This window comes from Nothobranchius furzeri, chromosome 3 (assembly GCF_043380555.1).
Source record: "Nothobranchius furzeri strain GRZ-AD chromosome 3, NfurGRZ-RIMD1, whole genome shotgun sequence".
Taxonomy (NCBI): Eukaryota; Metazoa; Chordata; class Actinopteri; order Cyprinodontiformes; family Nothobranchiidae; genus Nothobranchius; species Nothobranchius furzeri.
The window spans coordinates 49,895,732-49,920,397 of record NC_091743.1 but is presented as its reverse complement, the minus strand read 5'-3'; the positions used below and the strand labels follow the sequence as shown (position 1 = coordinate 49,920,397).

The following is a 24,666-nucleotide window of genomic DNA, read 5'->3' as shown; positions in this document are numbered from 1 at the left end:
GGTTAAATTAAGGGTAAAATATAAAATCATACAAGCTAAAATGAGAATTTAATTAATTTGTTAATTACAAAAATCACACTTAAACTGGACAGGTCCCAGTAGTTCAGATGGGATTAAACGATGAAAGGCACTGGAGCACAAACATATGAGTCTAACACTGAAAAGGACTGTTGAAACACATTAGGTAAAGCAGAGGTAGTTTAAAAGATTCATACATTAATAGACTGAAATAGTGATGCAGTTGGTAGCATTGTTACCTCAAAGCAAGAAGGTTGCAGGTTTGAATCCCAGCTGCAGGGTTTCTATGTAGTTAGCATGTTCTCATCATGCATGGAAGGTTTTTCTGCAGGTGTTCTGTTTTCTTCCCAGATTTCAAAAGCAAGAATTTTATGTTTTATGCTAACTGTCCCAGTGAGAGAGAGAGTGTGACTGGTGTGTGACAGACTGGACCTGTCCAGGTCGTCCCCGGCATCTCAACCAGGGAAAGTGGGAGAAAGACCAGCTCACTGCCACCCTACTAAGGATAGCGCGGTTTAGAAGATGAGTGAATACATGAATACGAATTTTATTTGTTAGAAGCATGCTCGAGCAGTCTCTTGACAAATGTTAAGATATTAAAGCGGTTATAGTGAATCTACAGAACAAGCTAGGTTTTAAACGCAAACATGGTCACGGAACACTCACCCCTCCCCTTGGGTATCTTTCCTGAAACACTTCTGCCGGACACCCGCAATGCCGGACAAAACAAGATATTACTAAACAGCAGTCGCCTTTCTAAGCCCAAAAGGTTTTTGTTACCAAATGGTGTTTTTCTTTTTGGGACTCTGGTAGTTAAGTGGTAGCAGCCGGTTGTTTCTCCTCTTGTTATATTGAGCGGAGAACCTCTAACACCAGAGGTGTTCTGCTGCTAAATGCGTGAGCGCATAATGAATGGAGGACACAGGGAAGTGCAAAAGTGCAGGGGTCCAATAGTTGCTTTGGTTCTGAAAGGTGTTATTGGCGGAGATTTTTAGACAAATGTGAGATAACCACTTTATACATTTTTTCTCTCCTTTTTTCAACCCAAAAAAATTAATTTAGAAAAAGAAGGAAACGAAGACCCAGGACATGCTGGAGGGATTATGTCTCTCGGCTGGCTAGGGAATGCCTTAGGATTCCCCCGGAGGAGCTGGCTCAAGTGGTTGGGGAAAGGGAAGTCCTCACTGCTTGTTCCGCTGCCCCCATGACCCCACCCCGGATAAGCGGCTGAAAATGGATGGATGGATGGATATATTTATAACTATGCTACGTTAGAACTTTAGAGGCATGAAAACAGGTTTTGAGCCAATTTTATTTTTCCAAATTTGCCTTTTCAGCTTTAAAACCTCGTCAATCGTCTGTAAATCCTGACTTTGTCCAAATCAAAAGTTAATTAACAGCTTTGAAACATTCTATGAAAACGATTCTTTTGTGTGGTTTTACATTTTCAAATGTGCATAAACGAAATAAGAGCACTTCGTTACCTCAAACGACAAGTACTTTTTAAAATTCACTTCCTTATTTATTTGAAGGCTACAAACTGACATTAATTATGAGACATGTACAAAATTAGAGTTATTTGTATAAACATTGCTTTTAGAGTGTTTGAAGAGCGGCATTGCCCAAGTGACCATTTAAACAGCAATTAAAATTTTATGGAAGACTTTGAAGCATCAAAATAAACTTTGTGGCAGAGGCTTGGGGAAACACTGAACCTTCATTTCCTTTTGTGTGACATTTGGTTTGGTACTCTTGGCTTCTTGGCTGGCGCAGAAATGGCTTTCACAAACAAGAACATTTTACACACTTATTTATTCAAATAAACTCCAAACATGGAATGTACAATCCAGACACAAACCCTCGGATAGTAGAAAAGTTTCGTTTGGTCAAGCAGCACACCAAGTGACATCTAAGGTTGCATTTTTATCCTCATATACATTCAAAACTCATTTTCTCAGTGATGTTTTACAAAGTGAACAACAAAAACATACTTAGTGCTACAGAGAATCAGTGCACAGGACTAAATCAAGTTAAAAAGTGAACATAACTCAGTGTAGACTTCTGGAAGTGGAATAATAAAGTCTGCATCACACTGCAATTCTGGACATGTGGTTCAAATACAACTATATAATAATCTAAAAACATGAATTAACTTAAAATTTATAAAGCAATAATACGGTTGTCTTTGACCCTCCTAAACCGTTCTCAGAGGTCAGGGTTATTTATCTTTACAAAACGCTTCCATGTAGTTTAAAATTTCTCCTACTTTTTATCTCAGCTCTGGGAGACCAAGCAGGACCTGAGCTTGAGATAGTCGGTCCTTCTCAAAGGGAAAACAAAGACTCGAGGAAAGACTCTGTTATGGGTTTAATTACATGAATAAGTCACAATAATGATTTACTGGGAAACTTGTTGTGTCTATTTTAAATACAACACTTCTCCTTTAGATATTGCATATTATTCCTATTCCTTAGGATGAAAACAGAAGTATAAATAATGTGTTGCTGGTGAAACGTTGAAGATGAAATCCTCATCAAAAGGACACTTGCTGGAAAAACTCGAGACTAAACTTTGGCTTTAAGAGGAGTCTGATCCGAAGGCAGTGGTTTAGGGACTAGCTTGGACCCCTGTGCTCGTCTCGACTTACAGGACCGACTTGTGAAGTCCCAAGGCACTTTGTGCATACTTCATCCACACGCACCACAAAGCATGACAACTAACCCCTCGTGCTGATGAAGATTCCAGCCATATCTGGAGAACAGTCACATCAGACGGCGACCCATGGACACGTGGACACTTTTTGGTATATTTTGGGGCACCATCAGGAAATGCTCAGGCACTTGTGAAGGTGGCCTAAAAGGACCTCAGGCTGGCTGCTGGGGATTAATGTTCAAGTGTGGGGGAGGACCCAGAAGTCCGATTCGTTGTTTCTGCTTCCTCTGCTCAGTCATCTGCACAAGGAAAACAACAGAGGAGCACAAAGGTGACATTTGAATCAACAGCACTTCTGTAATGCAGCTCTATGACCTCACTGGAGAGATTAATGGTTGTTGAGTCTCTGTAAATATCCAACCAAGCTGTCAGAGGAAAATGTCATGGAAACACATCAATGGGCATCCTCCCAACTGGTTGGGATTAGGAGGTTGGAGGTGGTTGAGTCAATGAACTGATGATACGGGGAACAGGTTAAGACTAGTGTATTTAGTTAGGATTATACAGTGGGGCAAAAAGTATTTAGTCAGCCACCGATTGTGCAAGTTCTCCCACTTAAAATGATGACAGAGGTCAGTAATTTTCATCATAGGTACACTCCAACTGTGAGAGACAGAATGTGAAAAAAAATCCATGAATTCACATGGCAGGATTTTAGAATTTATTTGTAAATCATGGTGGAAAATAAGTATTTGGTCAATAACAAAAATTCAACTCAATACTTTGTAACATAACCTTTGTTGGCAATAACAGAGGTCAAACGATTACTATAGGTCTTTACCAGGTTTGCACACACAGTAGCTGGTATTTTGGCCCATTCCTCCATGGAGATCTTCTCAAGAGCAGTGATGTTTTGGGGCTGTCGCCAAGCAACACGGACTTTCAACTCCCTCCACAGATGTTCTATGGGGTTGAGGTCTGGAGACTGGCTAGGCCACTCCAGGACTTTCAAATGCTTCTTACGGAGCCACTCCTTTGTTGCCCGGGCGGTGTGTTTGGGATCATTGTCGTGTTCGAAGACCCAGCCACGTTTCATCTTCAAAGCTCTCACTGATGGAAGGAGGTTTTGGCTCAGAATCTCACGATACATGGCCCCATTCATTCTATCCTTAACACGGATCAGTTGTCCTGTCCCCTTAGCAGAAAAACAGCCCCAAAGCATGGTGTTCCCACCCCCATGCTTCACAGTAGGTATGGTGTTCTTGGGATACAACTCAGTATTCTTCTTCCTCCAAACACGACGAGTTGAGTTTATACCAAAAAGTTCAACTTTGGTTTCATCTGACCACATGACATTCTCCCAATCCTCTGCTGTATCATCCATGTGCTCTCTGGCAAACTTCAGACGGGCCTGGACATGTGCTGGCTTCAGCAGCGGAACACGTCTGGCACTGCAGGATTTGATTCCCTGCCATTGTAGTGTGTTACTGATGGTGACCTTTGTTATTGTGGTCCCAGCTCTCTGCAGGTCATTCACGAGATCCCCCCGTGTGGTTCTGGGATTCTTGCTCACCGTTCTCATGATCATTTTGACCCCACGGGATGAGATCTTGCGTGGAGCCCCAGATCGAGGGAGATTATCAGTGGTCTTGTATGTCTTCCATTTTCTGATAATTGCTCCCACAGTTGATTTTTTCACACCAAGCTGCTTGCCTATTGTAGATTCACTCTTCCCAGTCTGGTGCAGGTCTACAATTCTTTTCCTGGTGTCCTTCGAAAGCTCTTTGGTCTTGGCCATAGTGGAGTTTGGAGCCTGACTGTTTGAGGCTGTGGACAGGTGTCTTTTATACAGATAATGAGTTCAAACAGGTGCCATTAATACAGGTAACGAGTGGAGGACAGAAAAGCTTCTTAAAGAAGACGTTACAGGTCTGTGAGAGCCAGAGATTTTCCTTGTTTGAAGTGACCAAATACTTATTTTCCACCCTGATTTACAAATAAATTCTTTAAATATCCTGCCATGTGAATTCATGGATTTTTTTTCACATCCTGTCTCTCACAGTTGAAGTGTACCTATGATGTAAATTACTGACCTCTGTCATCATTTTAAGTGGGAGAACTTGCACAATCGGTGGCTGACTAAATACTTTTTTGCCCCACTGTAACCTTTAATATGTAGGGCTATTTTGTGAAAAGGTGAGCGAGTAATCTCATCCCTGAGAGAGATCTAAGCAAGTTCATTTTTCATGTCTCTGTTTTATCGTGGTTTATAAAACTGTTTCTGTCCAACATGTGCAGGTCAACGATAAAACAAAAACGTGATGGTTCAGATGTTCCTATTTGAGTTTTGGTGGAATGGTTACAATCAGAATATCTCAGCTGCTCTACTCTCTGAACAACCTCAGTTTAGAGAAAGAAACATTAGTTCTGACTGGATTGACAAGCTAACAGCCAGATGCATCAGGGCCAAGAAACAAGTTGAAAAATGCCATCTTCTAACAACATTAATTCCATAATATTTCATATAAAACTCAACTTTGCTGTTAATAGTTAGATGGTTATTTTGGTAGAAATATTCTAGATTCCAGACAGAAGTGCCTTCGGGTGAACAGGAAGTTCCACAGCTGGTTATTCTAACTAGATAAATAACCACTCATTTAAATGCAGGTAAAATGCCTTTGAGGCATGTGAATGTTTGGGGATAAGAGCCATTATGGGATGGCAGCGGTCCACTTTGGTTTTGGTGCCACTCAGACTAGCCGCTAGCTTGTCCATCAGGTCTTTAAAAGCCTTCTACAAAAGATCTAAACTATTGCTTTAGGAAACAGAAAGGGATGTCAGTGTGGTGTTCTGCAGGTAAATGTATGAGCCTGCAACGGCGTTATGAGTGATTCTGAGGTACCTGCTCCTTCAGCTCGGTCAGCTGTCCAGACAGGTTGACCACCAGTCTCATGGTTGACTCCAGCTTCTCCTGAAGGCTCCTGATTTCATTCTGTTCGCCCTCTGCGTCGCTGCTCACCAGCGACATGGCTCGCATTCTCGGAAACCAGTCCAGGTTGTGCTCCTGTGGTTAACCAGACAAATAGCTGTTGACGTATTTTGGCTAGGCATGAATAACACTCAGCTTATGGTAACCATTAGTAATCGAAAACAAAGGCCACTTCTATCATAATATCCTGCATTCATATTTGACCTGATGAGTGTTTACATGGTAAAGCTACAGCAAAGCTTCATGGTAAATAGGCCTGAGTCAGCTCTCATCATGATCTGATCTATTCTATGGTTAAAACCTATGCTGGTGTGTGTGTTTCAGTCACTTCCCTTCTGTCTGCACCAGTCAGTTTGTGTGATTAAATAGGCATGGCCAGCTTGTCTGTCAGTTAAGATAAAAAAAAAAGAAAGAGGAAGAGGTAAGTGCACTGGTGTGTGAGGGTGTGTGTGACGAGCTGGGACAAGTGAAGAAATGTGATTCAGAACCATAAACTGATGAAATGTTGCTTCACCACCACTGCCAGAAACGTGACACCAACAGAGAGGCCAGAAAACGTTGTGCTTTCATCCAGGAATACAAAAGAACGCCCCAGTCCCGCAGAATAGATTTGAATGTAATAAAAAAAAGAAAAATTAAAAAGTTATTACGTAATAAAGAACTTTCTTTAGTCAATGGAACAAAAACCATCTAAATCCATCCAGCTGGACGTCTGTTACCTCTGATTACACCAAACAAAACTGTCTTCTTACAGTAAACTTCACCCATTCCCACCTCAGCTGGTTGTATGTTTGAGGGCGTGGCCATGCTTTCTGCTAACCTTGATCATCTCAGCTACGTAGCTCTCAGGACCCGTGTATTCTGTAGAGTCTTTAACCTTCACCAGAACTATGAAGTACAGGTAGTGCCACATGTTATGCTCCTCTTTGATATGCTCTTCAAAGGTCACCGTCTTATTGTCGAATTTGTCCCGCTCCAGACCTGCAACACAGTAACAGAAATGTTTACGACAGAAAGCAAAAGAGGTAGCTTTTGATTCATGACTCAGTTTATTCATCAAAAGTACCCACATTTATGACTTAAATCAAGTCTACATGAGATGAATGTTTTGTGCGTAGGGATGTGTACTGGCATTTACCGACGATATGATACATATCACAGTAAAGGAGCGATGATATGGTATATTGCAATACGTAAAGACAAATGATAATTGTAATTTTTAAGACTGAATTTATTCAGAAAACTCAGGCCAGATGCTTCAAACACACACCCAGTGTTATTGTGAGATTTGTTATTCTGTTGGAATAAAAACCATTAAAACTGCTGCACCACACAAAAATACAGTAATAATTGTGTGCATGTAAATTTTCTAAATAAATTCATACGCTGCTTTGAAATGTTGATTCAGTTTCATAACACAACATGTTGCGACATATCAGTGTAACGACATTTTCCTACATCCCTAATTGGAATCATTCTTTGACTTTTCTTTGCAGTTTACTAAAGTTCATTTATGTCAGATTGTTTCAAGCATCTTAGTGTAGGTTTTTGTCAGCATCCTCCATCCCAGACCGCCTCCATGATGCAGAGATCAGGACTCTGTGGGGGCCAGGTCATCTGTTTCAGGACTTTTAGTTCTTTTCATGGCTATGATGGTTATGAACAACCCCAGTCCTTGTCCTGTCATGTGATTGTTATTTAGGATTGAAGTGACGCGTCTCTGACAGTATTACATGTGCACTGCCTAAGACCTTTGGCACCGCAATGAACAATAAGTGTTGAGTAAATTTTATACGTTACTAGCCTGGCAATTAATAACCACTATTTCATTCATTCATTCATTCATTCATTCATATGTGTATGCTTTACACCTTGTGTCCCTCTGTAGAGCTGCACATTTTCAGTCCAAAATAAAGCCATAAGTAGTCTCAACTCTTTCGCTGGCTCCAGTCATCACTTTTACCAGAGACCAGTTCTACGTTGTTAAACCAGTTTAAAGTACAAGTGTAAACACATTATCTGATTCCCTAAGACTTACAAAGTAATTCTCCTAAAATGGGAGTTGGGTTAAGACAGCATAATGCTTAGTAACACGTGGCTATAAAAGCTGGTTAGTAATGACTCGAGCACTGACAAGCTGCTCCACAACAATTACTGTTCCCGTTTATCCACAGAGGACGGCAGGAAGCCTGATGTGTCGAACACAAATAAATTCAGCAGCAGGTAAAAGTCGTCTACGTGCAGGATGACACCGATCAGTCTCTGGCTTTAGCTCTCAGGAGACTTAAGAACCAATAAAACACACCGAGAGACAGAATGGCTTATGGAGCGAGAGGACGTCAGGCCACTTAATTCGTGCGGCGATGACCTCCTAATCTCTGCATCTCCTGTTGTCTTGTGGTCCTTGTGGAAACCATAGAGACAGCAGCTCCCCCTGTGGCCTGGCCTTATTTAACAGGAGTGAGTCAGAGCTGTAGGCTGGCTGCTTGACATAATACTGCTCCCTTTCCATATGCTTACCCCCTGGTCCTGACTGCCTGTCTCAACATATGTGTGCTAACGCACATGCTTACAATGCTGCATGTACTACTGGGACACGCGCGCGCTGGACAGCATGTCCCGTTTTAGAGACACACACATTTTGTAGACATGCCATACGATGTCGGCTCACATTTCGGGTAAATCGGTGGAATTGCACAAAACATATGGTAGGAAAATTAAGTGTGTGCATGTGAGCGAGTGTGTGTGTGGGAGAAGATGTGTGTGCCTGTGAGACAGACATGAATCATGGAGGCGAGCAGAGCAGTGGCAGGAAGCTCTCATGACTCAGCCTTCGTTGGAACGACGAGCGAAAGACGAGGGGAGGAAGGGAGGGAGGGAGGAAAAGACGAGGGGGAACTTCAGTAAACTGCATACACCTTTACAGATGTGCTTACCAGGATGAACAGCAACGAGGAGGAAGCATGAGGATTTCACCCGTAGAGACACAAGTGATGGAAACAAACCTATAGATCGTGATAGTGGCGAATGTAAGGGTTGCCAGGCAGACATGGTACACTTAGTGACTGGTGCTGGTTATATATTAATTGGATATTTTACAGGTAAATAGAATAGATTTTATTGAGAAATTCACTTGTTAGAGCAGCACCAACACTTAGGACCAGAATAACAAAGGTGCATGTATGTACATAGGCCTGGGACGACAACACATTTTGCTGGATGATAAATAGTCCAACTAATTAATGACGATAAACATCATTGTCGAAATTATCGAGACCAAAATAACCACTGTTAATATATCATAATAATGCAAGTGCACCCTTTAAAATGCAACAATTAAACTTTTATTTAACATTAGAAAGTCCAGAACTAGAACCTATAATAATACAATCATAAATAAATAAAACAAACAAAAACAAAAACATAAATAAAAAAGGACTCTCACGCTCTGTTAGAACATTTTGCACCAAAAACAATAAAATAGACCATGTCTCTCCAAAACAATAAACACAATGGCCTATCCAGTGTCAACAACCAAAACTGCACTTCATTAATGATAATGAATAATAATAGAGTTGTACATTTCTTAACCTTGATAAATTGAGGCTGGAAAAGTTCATTTTCATCTATCGTACGATTAATTGATTTATTGGTTATTGTCCCAGCCTTATTTTTACACACAGGCAGTAAGCCATTATTGTAACCTTTGACCACTAAAATCCATGAATAAAAATGAACAACTTGGGTTCCAGCACTATGCAGCATACTGTAACAGACACAGACATACTATGTAAATCTGGTATTGCACACGTATTGAACACCTACTGAGTATTGCATTGGTGTTATTGTGTACCAGGATAATGCCAGTACCAGTTAAACTGAGGAGTTATACACTCTTACAGCAGAGGAGACAAATGACCTACGGCAGCGTTCTATTTTACATCTGCATTGTCTCAGTCTGCCTCTGAATGAGCTGTCCATGGTCTCCACAGTGGGTGGAAGGGTTTTTAAAGCCGAAGATCATCTTTCCCAGCGCCCTCCGTTCCCACATCTCCTCAACTGTTTCCAGTGGGCAGCCCAGAACCGAGCTAGCTTTGTTAACTAGCTTGTTCGGTCTCTACCTGTCTCAGTAAGAGCTGCCTGCACCCCAACAGACCACAGCAGAGTGGATAACAGATCCAACAACACAGTGATAAAAGGATTTTAGCAGCTGGGAATTAACTCTGTACTCCGAACTCAGAATTAACTCAGAAATAGAGTCATTTAAGGAAAAAAACAACTCTAAATCCATGTTAAAGAGGTGTTCAGACATTACCTTGAGTTACACAACCCAAGTTTAGCTCAAAGTGACCAGTTTGGGTTTGTTGTTGGCTGAAAACCCCAAACCCTTCTGCTTTGGAAAAGGACCAGGTAGATGTTTTTGAGTGTGGTTTCCTAGAAATCTTATAATGCACTGCCTTAACTAATTACACATTGTTTTGGTTAAAAGATGAATTTTCCTGAACTAGGAACCTGAAGAACGGACTCCCTCACACACCAGATCATTGTCCTGTGTGATTGTCCTGCTTTATAGCAGAGCAACGTGACCAATAACATCACCAAATCAAGTAACAGTGGCCCATTTAAAACTTTCCGACACATTTCTGATGCTGCGATGGTTAAAGAAACTCGTCAGCTTGTTTGTGAAGATGTGCGAAGCAATAAGAGAGAACCATAATAGAACCCCCAAGAGAAGCTTGTTTGTCCGTCTCACTTTTCAATGTGCTAAAAATGACTTTGCAATCCTCAGTGTTTAGCAGCTGGTCACGCACGTCCCAACAACAGGGCAAAAAAATCCTTCAATTGAATCAGACTTATCTGTTTATGAATGATCTAATAACACACAGAAATCACAAATAGTACTGTTTTAAATGGACATGTACAATTAGCAGACCTCCATGGAAGCTTTAAAATAGAAAAGACAGAAAACCCAGTTTATAGATTCAGCCAAACGACGATGTGAGTGAAAATGGTAGCATTTTACATAAAGGTGTAATATTTTAATAATCTGGGCTAAAGATAAATGATAAAAGGACCCGCACTTGTATAGCGCCTCTCAGAGTAAGGACTCCAAAGCACTTTACACTACAGTGTATCATTCATCCATTCACACACACATTCACACGCTGATAGTGATGAGCTACAGGGCAGCTGTAGCTACATCAGAGCACTGACAGAGGCGAGGCTACCGAGCACAGGCGCCACCGGTCCCTCTGACCACCACCAGCAGGCTTAAGGGTTAAGTGTCTTGCCCAAGGACACAACAGCAGAATTCTCAGTCTGGAGCCGGGATCGAACCTGCAACCTTCCGATTACTGGACAACCCAGCTCAACCTGTTGAGCTACTGCTGCCCCCGCTAATTCTACTGTGGCTAGGCTAGCATTGAGCATGAAGAGTTTATTGAGTCTACACACACAGCAAAAGTAGGAACATGAAGAGAGGAGTAGAGAAACGGTTTTGTGATGATGCAATAAAAAAAAATCATGTCAGCCTCACGTCTTCACAAAAACAGAATTTGAGGAGTCTCTAAATAATGTTTTACACAAATTATTAGTGTTTTTATTTCTAGACTGCCAGAATGCACCATTTGGAGAGAATTATGTCATAACTCCACCTTTAACCTACAACCCAACAGATCAGATGAAACAATAAAACTCCTCCATGCTTTTTCTTGTTTTGTGGAAGTGTTACTACAGCTTTTTGATTTCTGCATTTTAGTTTAGATGATGAAGTCATAAAAAAACAGATAACGCCATTATGGAAACAGCATAAAGCCTACATTTTCTTCTTTGTGTTTTAAAATGTGGTGGTTAGAAACAAGCTAGTGAAGAGAGCCACGCTGTACTCCTGTTAGCACACTCACCACAGATGAAGCATGATGTTTTCAGAATTTCTTCTTTCTTTTGCTTCTCACTTCTCAGGTCAGCAAACGTGTCGATGATCACACCAAAAATAAGGTTGAGAACAATAATAATGACCATGAAGAAGAAGAGCAGGTCGTAAATCACCCTGGCTGCAAACAGCGGCTCCTAAACAAAGGAAATAAAAATGAAAATACACACATTTCAGATTAAGTGCATCTGTATGGACTGGGGAATATTGTTGTAATTAAGATGTAAAATACCAGGTTTCACACATGATGTCATGAGCTTAAAATGAGGTGAAACTTTCTGGATGTTAATGAAAACAAGGTCACAGGAGTATCCTGCCAGATGCTAAAGTAACAGAGACGACAGAGTAAACATGATGCAGCCCGGCCCAGTCAGGTCAGCAGGTCAGTTCAGTTTCTATCAAATAATCAACAAAAGGAGGTGTAGTGGTTTACTCGCGTTGAGGAAACTACAACGATGCATCCATCTCTATAATATGAACTGTTTTATTGTTGTGAGGCAGTAAAACTTAAGGCCAAGTGATGAAAAACCTAACGTTCACATCCTCTTTTGACATCATTTGCAGCTAAGGCTCAATTCAGTGGAACTCTATTTAAAGACGTGTTTTTCACACAAGCCAGAGGCAGTTTCAGCTGGAAGGAAGCGTTGCGAAAGCTTCGTGCCTCGGAAATCAAAACAAGTTCAGCACACGGTGAGCTCACATGCAGCTCACATGACCCGAGCTGCAGCTACCCATGCAACACCCTCTCAGGGCCTGACAAACACACACACACACACACACACGCACGCGCACACACACACACACACACACACTGGACTTGTACCTCCTTAGAGGGCTTGCGTAGGACGTCCCCTACACCCCCCCCACTCCTCAGACCATGACTCAGCACCGTAACAATACACATCAGGAGGGAGTCACACGTCCGCTCCATGTTGTCCTCCTCCTCTTCATCACCAGACTCTGAGAAAACACCAAGGACCAGAAGTTAAACACTCTTGATGTAAACGCTTCCTTCCGTGTTTGACTGGACTGGTAAAACTGGTCGACCGACGGGAGGATCTCGAGGGCTAACGGGTCTATAAATAAAACTGAGGCTCAAAGTATTACATCAATTCACAAGCCTTTTGACAAACATAGTCACGCGTCGAACTCAAACAAAGTAGGATCAATTTTCATCTCTTATGATCTGAAACAAGTTTGAACCTTTAGCTCGCATGAAATGATGTAACTACACGTTCATCTGACCGTTACACTGATTTTAACAGTACTAACGACAGTTTTAGCTTTTATTCATGCAAACAATGTAAGGTTATATAGGTTAAGAAATAATCCCAATTTTATTCACTAAAAACTAGTTTATGAACCTGAAACAGAGTTTTATGCTTCATTAAAACTTCACCAATAATGAGCTTAGTGTTACACTGAGATCACACACCACAGAAGTTCTCATGTTGTTCTTGTGATGTTCATGTGCAATGATACAGAATTTTTTTTTTTGACAAACAGTGAAATTATATAAATTTTCAATTGACAGGCGGATTGGTTTGGCATCTGCAGTGATGCGGACGCTGAGCCGATCTGTCGTGGTGAAGAGGGAGCTGAGCCAGAAAGCCAGGCTCTCGATTTACCGGTCGATCTACGTCCCAATCCTCACCTATGGTCATGAGCTTTGGGTAAGGACCGAAAGAACGAGATCGCGGATACAAGCGGCCGAAATGAGTTTCCTCCGTAGGGTGGCCGGGCTCAGCCTTAGAGATAGGGTGAGGAGCTCGGACATTCGGGAGGGACTCGGAGTAGAACCGCTGCTCCTCCGGATCGAAAGGAGCCAGTTGAGGTGGTTTGGGCATCTGGTCAGGATGCCTCCTGGACGCCTCCCCGGGGAGGTGCTTCGTGCATGTCCTGCTGGCAGGAGGCCCCCGGGTCGGCCCAGGACACGTTGGAGAGGTTACATCTCCAATCTGGTCCGGGAACGCCTTGGGGTCCTGCCGGAGGAGCTAGTGGAGAAGGCCGGGGAGAGGACGGTCCGGAGCTCCCTAGTTGGGATGCTGCCCCCGCAACCCGGACCCGGATAAGCGGAGGAAGACGACGACGGTGTTTTCAGCTTTAATTCTCTTTTTTCCACAACAAACATTCTTGACTTGGTTACATAACCTAATATCAGTTGTGTTTACATGCTTTGGTTCCCTGTGCGACGCCCGTTAGTCAAAGCAGAAATGTTTTGATTCAGCTGGAATGTGAGAGGAACGATGAAAGAAAATATGAAGAGTTTATAAGTCATATTAAAACACCAGCAAGACATAATTTAACAGGTCTGACATTTGAGTTTACATTTAGATGTCTTGGATCAGTGTTGGTGGACATAGAAACAACTCTGAGTGGAGAAAATGATCCTTTTTCTTTGTTAGTCTGCTTGGTGGGAACGTCGTCCAAAGACTAACTTCTTCTTAGACGTGACCATGAAGCAGAGCCACGTGTGAATTAAGGAGGTCACCTGTTAGTAACTCGGGTCAAACAGCTGCTATTTGACACTTGTCACATGCATACAAGTGTGTGTTGGTGGTTAAATCCAAAGCATAAGGAAGCAGAGCTCCTTTCATTTTCTTTCATCTGAAAGCTCTGTTCTATTGACGACCACCTTCCTCATATTCGGTTGAATCTGTTGTCATTTTACCTGTTGCTTCTGCTTCTGTGTGATTTATTAGACCAATTAGAAAACAAGAAACCTGAAGGAAAAACCCATCTCTTTATAGATCAACAGATTTCATGGTTACCTTCCTGCAGAACGCTGGTGCTGCAGTTGTTTTCGTGACACGCTCCTGAAGTCAGGAACTCTCCGGCCACGGTGGCTTCACTTTCTATGAAAGGAGACAAAACACACACAAACTTTTTGGGTTGTTCCCAAATGAAGGTCTGGTTCTGTTTGAGGGCTGCTGGGAAAACCCCAGGAATGGGACCGTTATCTTACTCTGTGTTGTGTTCGGTATACGGTCCACCTCTAGGATGAAGTCGTCTTTGAAGAAAATGTAGCCGACGATGGAGAACAGGTAAACCAAAATGAGAGCCAGGACGGCCGTCAGCAGGATGGAGCGTCCGTTACGGGTCACGCTCTTGATTACGTTGAGCAGCGTCTCCTCTCGGTACACCAGGTCGAATAGCTATCAGTTCACAATTTAAGGAAAAGGTCCAGAGTTTAATAACAACTATGAATAATGGTGTATAAACTTAAACTATTCTCTCACCAACAGACTGTAGAAAAACACGTGGCCAAACACCCCCAGACAGCAGATAATGAGGTAGATGAGATGATAGAGGAACTCAAAATCCATCACCATGGCTTTATATCCTCGTGTGAAGGTCCCCCGGTTTCCCACAAAACTTATCAGGAAGATTATTTTATTGCAAACCTGAAAGGTAAAAGCGACCTCTTAACAGTCATTAATGCAAACAATCAATGATCAGACTGGATAAAGATGTATTTTGAGTCGTTTTCTTTGGGCTTCCACATAGAAATGAGGCTTTTCAGCTAAATGAGGACACAGAGATGTGGCCACACACTTGTGCACAGCCTGTAACTTCATTTCTACCAAATGAGAAACCAGGTTTTCTGTGCAGGGTAAGGGATTAACAAAAACCCGGTGGACATGGCTCGAGCAGGCCCCTGCTGGAGAAACGTGACATGTTTCCTTCTTGGTTTATGTGGTGGATTATGTGAAAGCAGTGACATGACAGCAGTGAGGATGAATTAAACTGTTTTTATCCCAAACAGAAAAAGATCACAGTCTAAACAGCTGAAATGTAATTAAAATCTCACACTCCTGCCAAAAGAAGGGAGAAATGTGACCAGGTGCATATAACCTATATTGTAGAGTAACCAGGTTACTGCAGCATATGGTGTCCTCTTCTCTGGTTTCTCACTTTGACCTGATTTCTCTCTATAACCTGCTTTTGTCCCCACATGTAAACAAAAGGACTAAAGGGACCATGTACTTTTTGACTCCATGTGTGTTCAACTAGAAAATCTGAAGGGGCGGTGTCGCTCTCTCTGGGGTCCAGTGACGCACTTCACACCACATATTACAGCCAGGCAGTGCCAGTGAGAGAGCTGCAGCGGACAGAGGGCCAACAGCACAGGCAGGCGGGGCCGCGGCGCACCAAGTGGGCACAAGTATGTGAGGCGAAAGGGGAAGTGGAGCCGGTGGGGCGGAGGTTTCTCAGTACATGAAAGTGCATAAACTTATGCCTGTGATAGCATTTCTTCAGGGAAAATAACCACCAAACCACACAGAGCTGTTTTCTCACACACAGTTTGGAGAAGAAAGAATTTCCTGAACATTAACTCAAGCCATTTCTGTATTTTTACGTTTTTCTATTTAATCAAGTTTCATCAAAAATAAAACAAAAACAGGGAAGTATAATAAATGTAAAAACTTCTCAAAAGCTTCCTTATTAACACAGAAATCCATTGACCATATATGCTATCAGTCCATATCATGCTATTTCAAACATTTGAGAGCAAAGGTAGCCACAATTTATGATAAAATATTACTGTTGGCACTATTGAGATGTCATTTATCTTTAATTTGAGTTATTTTGGTCAGCCTGAATTTATAACCAGAAATAAAGCGGTCCATTTCAGTGAAACTCCACCCACACCCTCTCCAAAAACAAGTGGCTACAACAGCGTCTTGGGCTAATAAGTTGTGTATTGACTATGGTAGTCCAGTGGTTGGGCGTCTGCCTGCCATGCCAGATTAGCCATGTGCTGACGTGGGTTCAAATCCCCGTGGATTCAGCCAGCTGAAGCATTTATATTTTAGTTTTATTGATTATTTTCACCAATACAATTGTGTCTCTAAAGTTTTTAGAATTTGAGCTTTTTTTAATTTTATTTACTCTGCTCACCTCACATGGACTCACATTAGCTAAATAAATAAAGTAAAAAAATTAAAATAAAATAAAAACAGATTATTCCTTATATTTTAAAGAATTTACCAACAAAGAGTTGAAAACATAATACTGGCAAGGGTTACTAAAAAAGAAGAAAACAAGTTACTGCAGAGACCAGGATGTGAATCTATGCAAAACTTCACGCCAGCCCAGCACACTAACTCTTGAACAACCATGTCTGTTACAAAGCCATAGTCGCCTAAGCCACATATCCTGTGCTGGCCCGGGGAGACAGATTTCAGACCAGAAACTAGCTTCTGGGAGAAGAACAGGACGTGATGATGAGACTAGTTTCCATTGATGCTTTAAAGAATTTTCAAAGTAAACTCTAAATTTACAGCTGAAACAGGAAAATGCACAAACGCAGCCAAAAATGGGTTTGGGTTTATTTTTTAATGAGGAAATAACACTATCATATGGTAAAACCTCCAAAAAGTGGATTTTCCATGATGTAGCCCCTTTAAAGTAAACAGATCCTGTTTTGTGAAATCACTCACATTGAAAAGACCCAGAAGGAGGAGTGTGGGCTCCAGGCCCACAGAGAAGATGAGGCGGAGAATCGAGACAATGACCAGGGCCTGGACGCCCAACGGCTGGGGCATGAGTACAACGATGACCAGCGTTGCAAAGACTCCCATCCACAACAGAACAGAAAGGTGGGGATCCAATTTTCCTGCAGAGAATAAATGTAAAAAACACAAAAAGGTGGAAATGTATGGACTGTATGAACACCTTGACGGCTGCAAGAGCGCCTTGACAACTGCTCTTGTGGTCTGTATCTGTTTTTGTTATACTTGTCTGTGTGTTAAACCTTGGTCAGGCTGTACGGAGGAGACAAGTCTCTATGCCTCAGGATGCTGGGGCATTGGCAAAAAAGAAAACCACCACCAGCACAATAAACTCATATAAACAGTTATTTTTTAAACATTTCTACAAAAGAATTGTGTTGATGACCAACCTTTCTTCAACGATCTTTGTATAAAACATCATTAAGTGTGTGACATAGTTCTGATGTGTGTACATGTGCACTCTAAACTTCCAATCTAATACCTCCCCAATCCTGAGGTAAATCCAGGATTAAGGTCTGACTCATAGGGCTCACTTAGCAATGAGTGGCTCGAGCTAAAACCTTTATCCAGGTTTGATCAACCTGAAAGCAAGGCCGCTCTTAACCCTCTAAGGCTCAAAATAAGTGTTGATAAAAGGACGAACAACCAAGTCCTTCAGGGACACTTCTGAGTGAAAAATGCTCATGAAATACGTATGTGGAGTAACCAGGTAGGTTTTAACTGTTGCAAATCTGCAACGCTGGCCTCCTGAGGGTTAATCTGCTGCTTTTGAAAAACGTTGCTCAGATGCATGAGTGCAACAATGTTGTCACTGTCGACCACTAAATGAAAAGGACCAGATGAAATAAAAATGAATCAGACGCTTAAAAATAGAACTGAGCCATGTGGGAGAGCTCTGCAGTTTAGGAAGCTTTTCTCTTCTTTCTCCCTCGTTTTCTGTCTCGAGTTTTCCCTACTTTTCTAGCCCAGTGGAGATCACATGACAGGTGCCACTTACATAACAGCCTCTAAAAATACCTCCGCTGAAAGATTCATGTGGAATGAGGAGAGCAGCTCCTGTGATGTTGGAGATTGAAAGAGCGATGCTTACGTTTGCTCAGGAACTATTTTGCGTACACCTCAGCTTGATAGTTTGCTGGTAACTACAAAGCAAAGCTGCAAACAGGCACAGTCTGAGCGTGAGCGTGTGTTTGGAGCGTGCCATGTAAAATCAAAGAGACAAATCGGAAGGCAGGCAGTCACGCATGCATGGAGAACACACTGACCTAGATCTCCTGCTCTTATAACCTTCATTCTAAAGCCCCGAGCAAAGGAGGGAGGGGAGATCAAAGTGTGTGTGTGTGTGTGTGTGTGCACGAGGAAAAAAAAACGGTGCAGGTCAGAAGCCATTAGGAAGCCTGTTTCAGCAGGTCAAACATTAGCTCTGGTCTCACGTGATGCCGCAGAGACTGACGCAGCTCCAGACAAGAGCGGAGATAAAGGCAGACCTTTATCATGTTCGTTTCATTTTTAAGAAAGAGAGAAAACACCGTTAGTACTGATTTTATACTGCAATTCTTTTGTGATCAATCGTTACTTAGGTTTTTGAAAAAACACTAGTTTGTGTAGATCAAACTGTTGCAAAGCTTTAAGTATACTGAGTCAGTATTTTGTGTGTATTTAGTTTATTTTGTGTCTTTCAGAAAACAGGCTATTCATAAATGTATACACCAAAGTACATTTGTAATGTATACATACATAATATATACATATTGTATTATATATTATTGTATTGCATTATAATGTTTCATATTGTTCTAAACTGTAATGTATAGGGAGTAGGGCTGGGGGTAAACGATTATTTTTAAAACGATTATTCTGACGATTATTTTATCGAATAGTCGACTATTCTAATGACTATTTAGACAATTAATCTAATGATTATTTTTCTATTGCACAGTTAATAAAAACTAAAAAATCTCTAATAAATTCCTCAAAAAAATTGATAAATTGTTACTGTAAGAGAATAAACACTACAGGCCTTCCATTTTGTATAACACTGCTTTTAGTTTGTTGGTTGGTTATGTTCTGGTCACATGTAGAACTTGGGAGTGCAGGCTGCTGCCTGAGAGGTGGTTGGAGACGGAGTGTGTCCATGCTGCTTTGATTTGGTCACTTATATGCGTGAGGCGAGTGGTGTTACGACCATTCCTGGGGAGTTCAGCTCGTGTGCAAAAAGGAAGGGACAATAACGGGATTTAAAAGTTAAAATGATGATCAGGTTTATTTACAACTACAAAAAACATAAATCTTTCCATCCACAGGTTGGGAATAATAAAACTAATTCTGCCTGAGGGGAATTAAAACAAAAGTACAAATAACTAGGGATGTCCCACTGGGCAAAGATTACTGGGTTCTAGACCAAAATAAGGATCTCCAAAGGTCCAAACTCTAAACTGGGTGGTTAAACCAAACTCAAGGTGATATTTTAAACCAAACCGAAAACCCACGACACTCTAAATGTAATAAAAGGGAGATCTGCACCACAAAAACGATGAACTCTAAACCAAAACGTAACAGCTTATCCAAACGCAAGAAGCTGTTAGCGAAAATGCTAACAGTAGCTTTACCAACGTTAAATTCAAGTTACCAAGTTTAAATAAACCAAAAATACCCAGCAAACAGACCAGCACGGATGAGAGACTGCTACCACCAAAACAGCTCTCCTCATGTCTGAAAGAAGCTCCTTTATGAAGGGAGAAACACTCCCAGTGATTTTCTACATCTGCGATAGAGACGAAGCAGCGCATCTGACCCCGGAAGTTGTTGTCCGTTGCCGGGAGATGAGGGCGGGCAAAACAGGAAAGGAATCTAGCAGCGGACGGACGTTGTTCCGGGTCTTCGGTATTTGGTGGAGATGTTAGTGAAGGTGGAGAAGAGGGCGAACTAGAGGAAAAACAGGGAGATTCCTCCTCTATTTAAAAACTCCTGGGGATGCAACAAGTGGGCGCGGTGCGTCGACTACCGGATCTGACGTCGACAAATTTTTAGAATCGAGCAGTCGACGTCATTGAGGCTTTGCTACAGTCCTAATAGGAAGTCTAAGTCACGCCTACTTTCGGACCATGGGCCCTCCCCCCAAAAAGAATTTGATTCTATCTGAGGACAAAAGTCATTTTCTAATCCCGTCTGATACGTGCCATGGATTTCACATATGATGTTCGTGAATTTTAAAGACGCATTTTGATGCCAAGAATGCACTTATTTTCAAACGACAGCAAACGTTATTTTAGGTTTGTGAGCAAAGACGCAACGGAATAGGGAGCCTAAGTCACGCCCATCTACTTCCGGACCACGGATCCCCGGAAGAACGAAAAAATGAATGCAAGTCAACAGGGCCAAAAACGCTATTTACTAATCTCGTTATGTGCCGTGGATTTCACATACGATGTCCGTGAATTTTAAAGATGCATTTTGATACAAAGAAAGCACTTATTTTTGAACGGTGGAAAACGCTATTTTAGATTTTTTGTGAAAATAAGTCTAGGCCTACAAACGCGCTTAACAAAAGTGACGTAATTGAACCAGACACAAAGAAAAACGGAGGGAAAATGGCTGTAAGTTCAGAAAACTTCAAATCTTTCCTTCAGGAGGAAAGAACCACCATAAATCTGGACATGTGGTAGGTAGCAGCTACACTAGGGGAGAGGAGATTCTGTGGTTACGTCATATACGCGACACGCCGATGTCTGATTTGTAGTCATGCCAATTACGAACTTTTACAAGCTGAAAAATCTCAAAGTATGTGACTGGCATGGTCGAAAATATACATCATTAGTTTTCATTTAAATTGAAGTACAACATATGTGCGATCCAGGGCGTAAGGCAAAGCAGATTAGAAAACATCGTTCTTAGACTTTTCTTGACTTGCATTCATTTTTTCGTTCTTCCAGGGACCCATGACCTGACTGGAAAGGGAGGAGACTTAGACCCCCTATACAAATGTTTGTCTCACTAAATATTGTAGTTTTTACACTGCTGAGTTCAGCGCTTTGGGCTGCCTTGATTGGCAGAAGGAAGGTGCTCTATAAAAAAATTTAATGAAATGAAATGGTAACTTGTATCATCCTGTACATGACCTGTATAAATTAAGTCAGTGCAGGTTTATTTTACAACAATCAAAGCAGCATCCTGTACTTTCTGTGGTCTCCATAGAGCTGGGGGCAAATATGAGCCGGAGCAATGAAAGCTGTGGGTGTGTCTAAAGCAGAGATAGTGGTCTCCTCAAGTCCTGCTCCTAATCCTGATCAGGCGATTAGAAGTCAGTGGAACAGAACACTGTGGCAAAAGGAGATCAGTAGGTCAGTGCAGACTAACGGAGCTGGCTTCTTAATGCCAGGTCTGCGTGGGTGGCAGCTCGCTAGTTCCTTACACCGCTAAGTGACGTAAATGTGTAAGAGCTTGTGTTTCAACTTGTTCCTTCTCAAATCCTAAACTTTATTGGTATTGTCATTTCACCAAAAAAAGCAAAGATGCGTTATAACCTTCTTGTTTCACCAACGGCACATCATTATCTTGAAAAATGGCAACAGCTTGTTATTCTTTTAGAAGAAAAAAATCTGCAGGCCCCCATCCTTCCTGTTTGGTTCCGCTCAGTGCATGACCTTTTTATGAACTTGGTTTCTGAGGAAATGTGATTGCAAAATAAGACATTCCCACTTCAGCAAGCATCAGAAACAAGGCAAATAAAAAAATTCTACTTTTGCCTCCTCAAAAACATGAATTAGTCATCCCCGTCTCAGGCCACAATGTGTGTAAAACTACATCCTAATTTAAATGCCCCACCAGAGCTAAATGTTCACATTGATGCAGGAAACAAGATGTGATCCTGATGCGAGGTTCATTTAAAATGTTCCCAGACTGAAGTCTTAAATAACGTGACTGACCTCCGTTCACCCCTTCCAGGGGGTAGAAGAAGCAGACCAGCAGATTCATGAGCAAAGCCAGTTTAAAGGAGACGTTGCTCCATACCGACATGTTTCTGGAGCACCAGTACAGCACAGGCTGGGCTGCAGGAAAGAGGGACAACAGACAATTATTCCATTAAATCAGGTTTTTATATTTTTTTATTTGTATGTTGTGTTTACTTCACACTGATGTACCCAAACAACAGGAGGCCAAAGAGTAGCTGTAAATATGAGCTGCAGCAACTTCTCTCTGACCTTTTATTCAAACATGCGGCCTTAGCTTTGTGAAGTGAGTTTTGTAGGAAGAGACACAGATGAAGGGACTTTTCTCTGTCCATCCCCTCCTCGGAGTGAGAGACTAAATACGGCTGTGTGTGGGTATGAAGTCTTCTACGTGGATTAAAGTGTCACTGGGAGTGGGTGTGGGTCTGCGTTTGTGTGCTGCAGCACGCAGGCTGTCACTGGTGATTCATAAGGTTACTGTACAAGTGTTTCAGGGCTTGAAGGATGTGGAAAGCCCCTGTCTGCTTTACACAGCGGAAACATGCGCTTACAACATGAGCGCATACGGGACGGCGTAACTATCCCTGCTGCTGCTGTGCTTATCCACAGCCATCCCTTTCATGCCCACTTCTCCTGCTCCGGCTTTTATCTCAGCATGCATTTGGTCTGAGATGCTGAAAACATGAGACAATTCGCCCGATCACACTCAAACGAGCAGCTCTTTGTGTTTCTCTTGTTAATGGACCGGTGGACAAGGAACGTGAATGTTTCACGCAGAAACAAACTTACACAGATCAGATGTCATTCATTTTGGACTTTTAATTCGTTATTTGAATGGTTCTTTTTCCGGGATGAACACACTTCTTAAATGATAATTTTCAAACTAGAACTGGTTTATTGTAGAATTTCTCACTTTCACACAGCGTCAAAATTATTCACACAAGCTCACATGTAAACATTAATTTACTAAATGGTGCTGAAGGTTCTAGAGAACTAAACAAGCCTATTAATCTCTCGTTAGCGATCGGTTTTTACTGTAGCTCACTCAGAGTTTCCCTTTGTTGCATAAAGAGGATTTGTTTAACCAAATGTATTGGTGTCATGATCAGGGGACGGTTGGACCCAAGTGCAGAAACCCAGACAGCACAGGGAGATGGTGTAATGAAAAAACTAAGTCTTAATTTCTGAGCGGTCAGGTAGTCCATGGCTGGGGGGGGGCACAGAGGTAAAACAAAACTCAAATAACTCTCAGGAGACAAACTCGAAACTGGAAACTCGTGAATACGGGAGGCAACAGACACGCAACAGGTGTGCCACTCACACAGACACACACGTGACAAGACAGGGTTTTATACACGGGGGCAGTGATCAAGAGTTCAGGAGCAGGTGTGTGGGGAGTGAGAGCTGATGGGAGACTGGTGAGGCTAATTAACTAAATGGGGAGGCAAAACAAAGTAGAGGAAACTAAATCATAAAACCTGTAAGACAAAAACTACCTAAACCTGTAGGACTACAGACACTGAAGAACTGAAGTTAAATAACCAATGACCTGAAGAGTTACAGAACTAAATATAAGACATAGAAAACTACAGATGAAACTGGGACTCTGGGTGAAGGAAATTATTGAGAGTTATAGAGACTGGAACCAAGGGAAGGGGGACTTCTAAAAAGACACAAGGAGTGAGACAAGAAGGGGAACACGGGCACACAACGTGACAAATGGATTCACTCATCTGTCACCCTCAGATAAAAATAAAAGTTGTTAGATGAGCAGAAGCACCAGTGTCTCTGTCCTCTGTGAAATAGTAAACATCACCATGGACTCAGAGGGTGATGTGCAGGAAAGAAGCTCCTCACCTCCAAGCTGGAGCTTTAGCTGTCCACATGGACAAGAGAAACATCTTCTAGAGAAACCAGACAAACATGGAGCTATCCAACCACAATAACAACAAGGTGAGGCTTTAAATGTAGAAACACTGAACTAACCAACAAGCATGGTGGTGGCAGAATCATGCTGTGGTACTAGTAAGCCACACAAAGTGGAAAGAATAATGAAGAAGGGGTTAATTCTCCAACTTCACCTGAAGCCATGAAAGATGATTTCAGAACAATGACCCTAAACACAAGTCTGAACTGGTTTCTGATTGGATAAAGTAGACTAGCATTGAGCCTCTGGACTGGCCTTCACCCAGCCCGACTAGGCTACGATAGAAAACTGGTCGAGAAACCAACAGTTCCAAATGAACTCCACCAGTTCTGCCAAGAAGATGGATCAGATATCGAACCAGTACTGAGCTGGAAACCTGATGATGGCTACAAAAAAAGGTTTGCAGAGGTGCAACGTGATATAATAACAAGTCCATTAAAGTCTGCTGCATAACCAGTCTATCCCAGAAAATGAACGATGCAAATAAACTAAAAAAGAAAAAATATTATAATTAAAACTCCTAAATCAGAATGACAATCATGCTCATAATGACTGAGTATAAACTTTTGGTCTCAACTGCACAAACTAATCAGTATTAATCAACTCTTAAACAATCACATCCATTTAATCAGTTTGGTACCAGTCACACCTTTGATTTCTGCGAAATCTGAAACAAATAAGCA

General features: G+C 41.8%; 1 protein-coding gene across 2 annotated transcripts in view; it reads right to left on the bottom strand.

Moving 5' to 3' along the window:
- Nucleotides 1-2,375: 2,375 nt before the first annotated feature.
- Nucleotides 2,376-24,666, bottom strand: part of LOC107384050 (inositol 1,4,5-trisphosphate-gated calcium channel ITPR1) — a 120,442-nt gene continuing 98,151 nt past the window's right edge. For both annotated transcript variants that reach the window (XM_054739643.2, XM_054739639.2), the window contains 10 exons: nt 22,033-22,155; nt 17,036-17,211; nt 14,831-14,995; nt 14,557-14,746; nt 14,363-14,446; nt 12,415-12,551; nt 11,563-11,728; nt 6,480-6,640; nt 5,573-5,734; nt 2,376-2,969 (listed from right to left, as the gene is read on the bottom strand). In XM_054739643.2, coding sequence (XP_054595618.2) covers nt 2,883-2,969; nt 5,573-5,734; nt 6,480-6,640; nt 11,563-11,728; nt 12,415-12,551; nt 14,363-14,446; nt 14,557-14,746; nt 14,831-14,995; nt 17,036-17,211; nt 22,033-22,155 — 1,451 coding nt within the window. In that variant the 3' untranslated portion in view covers nt 2,376-2,882. The remainder of the gene's footprint in view (nt 2,970-5,572; nt 5,735-6,479; nt 6,641-11,562; nt 11,729-12,414; nt 12,552-14,362; nt 14,447-14,556; nt 14,747-14,830; nt 14,996-17,035; nt 17,212-22,032; nt 22,156-24,666) is intronic.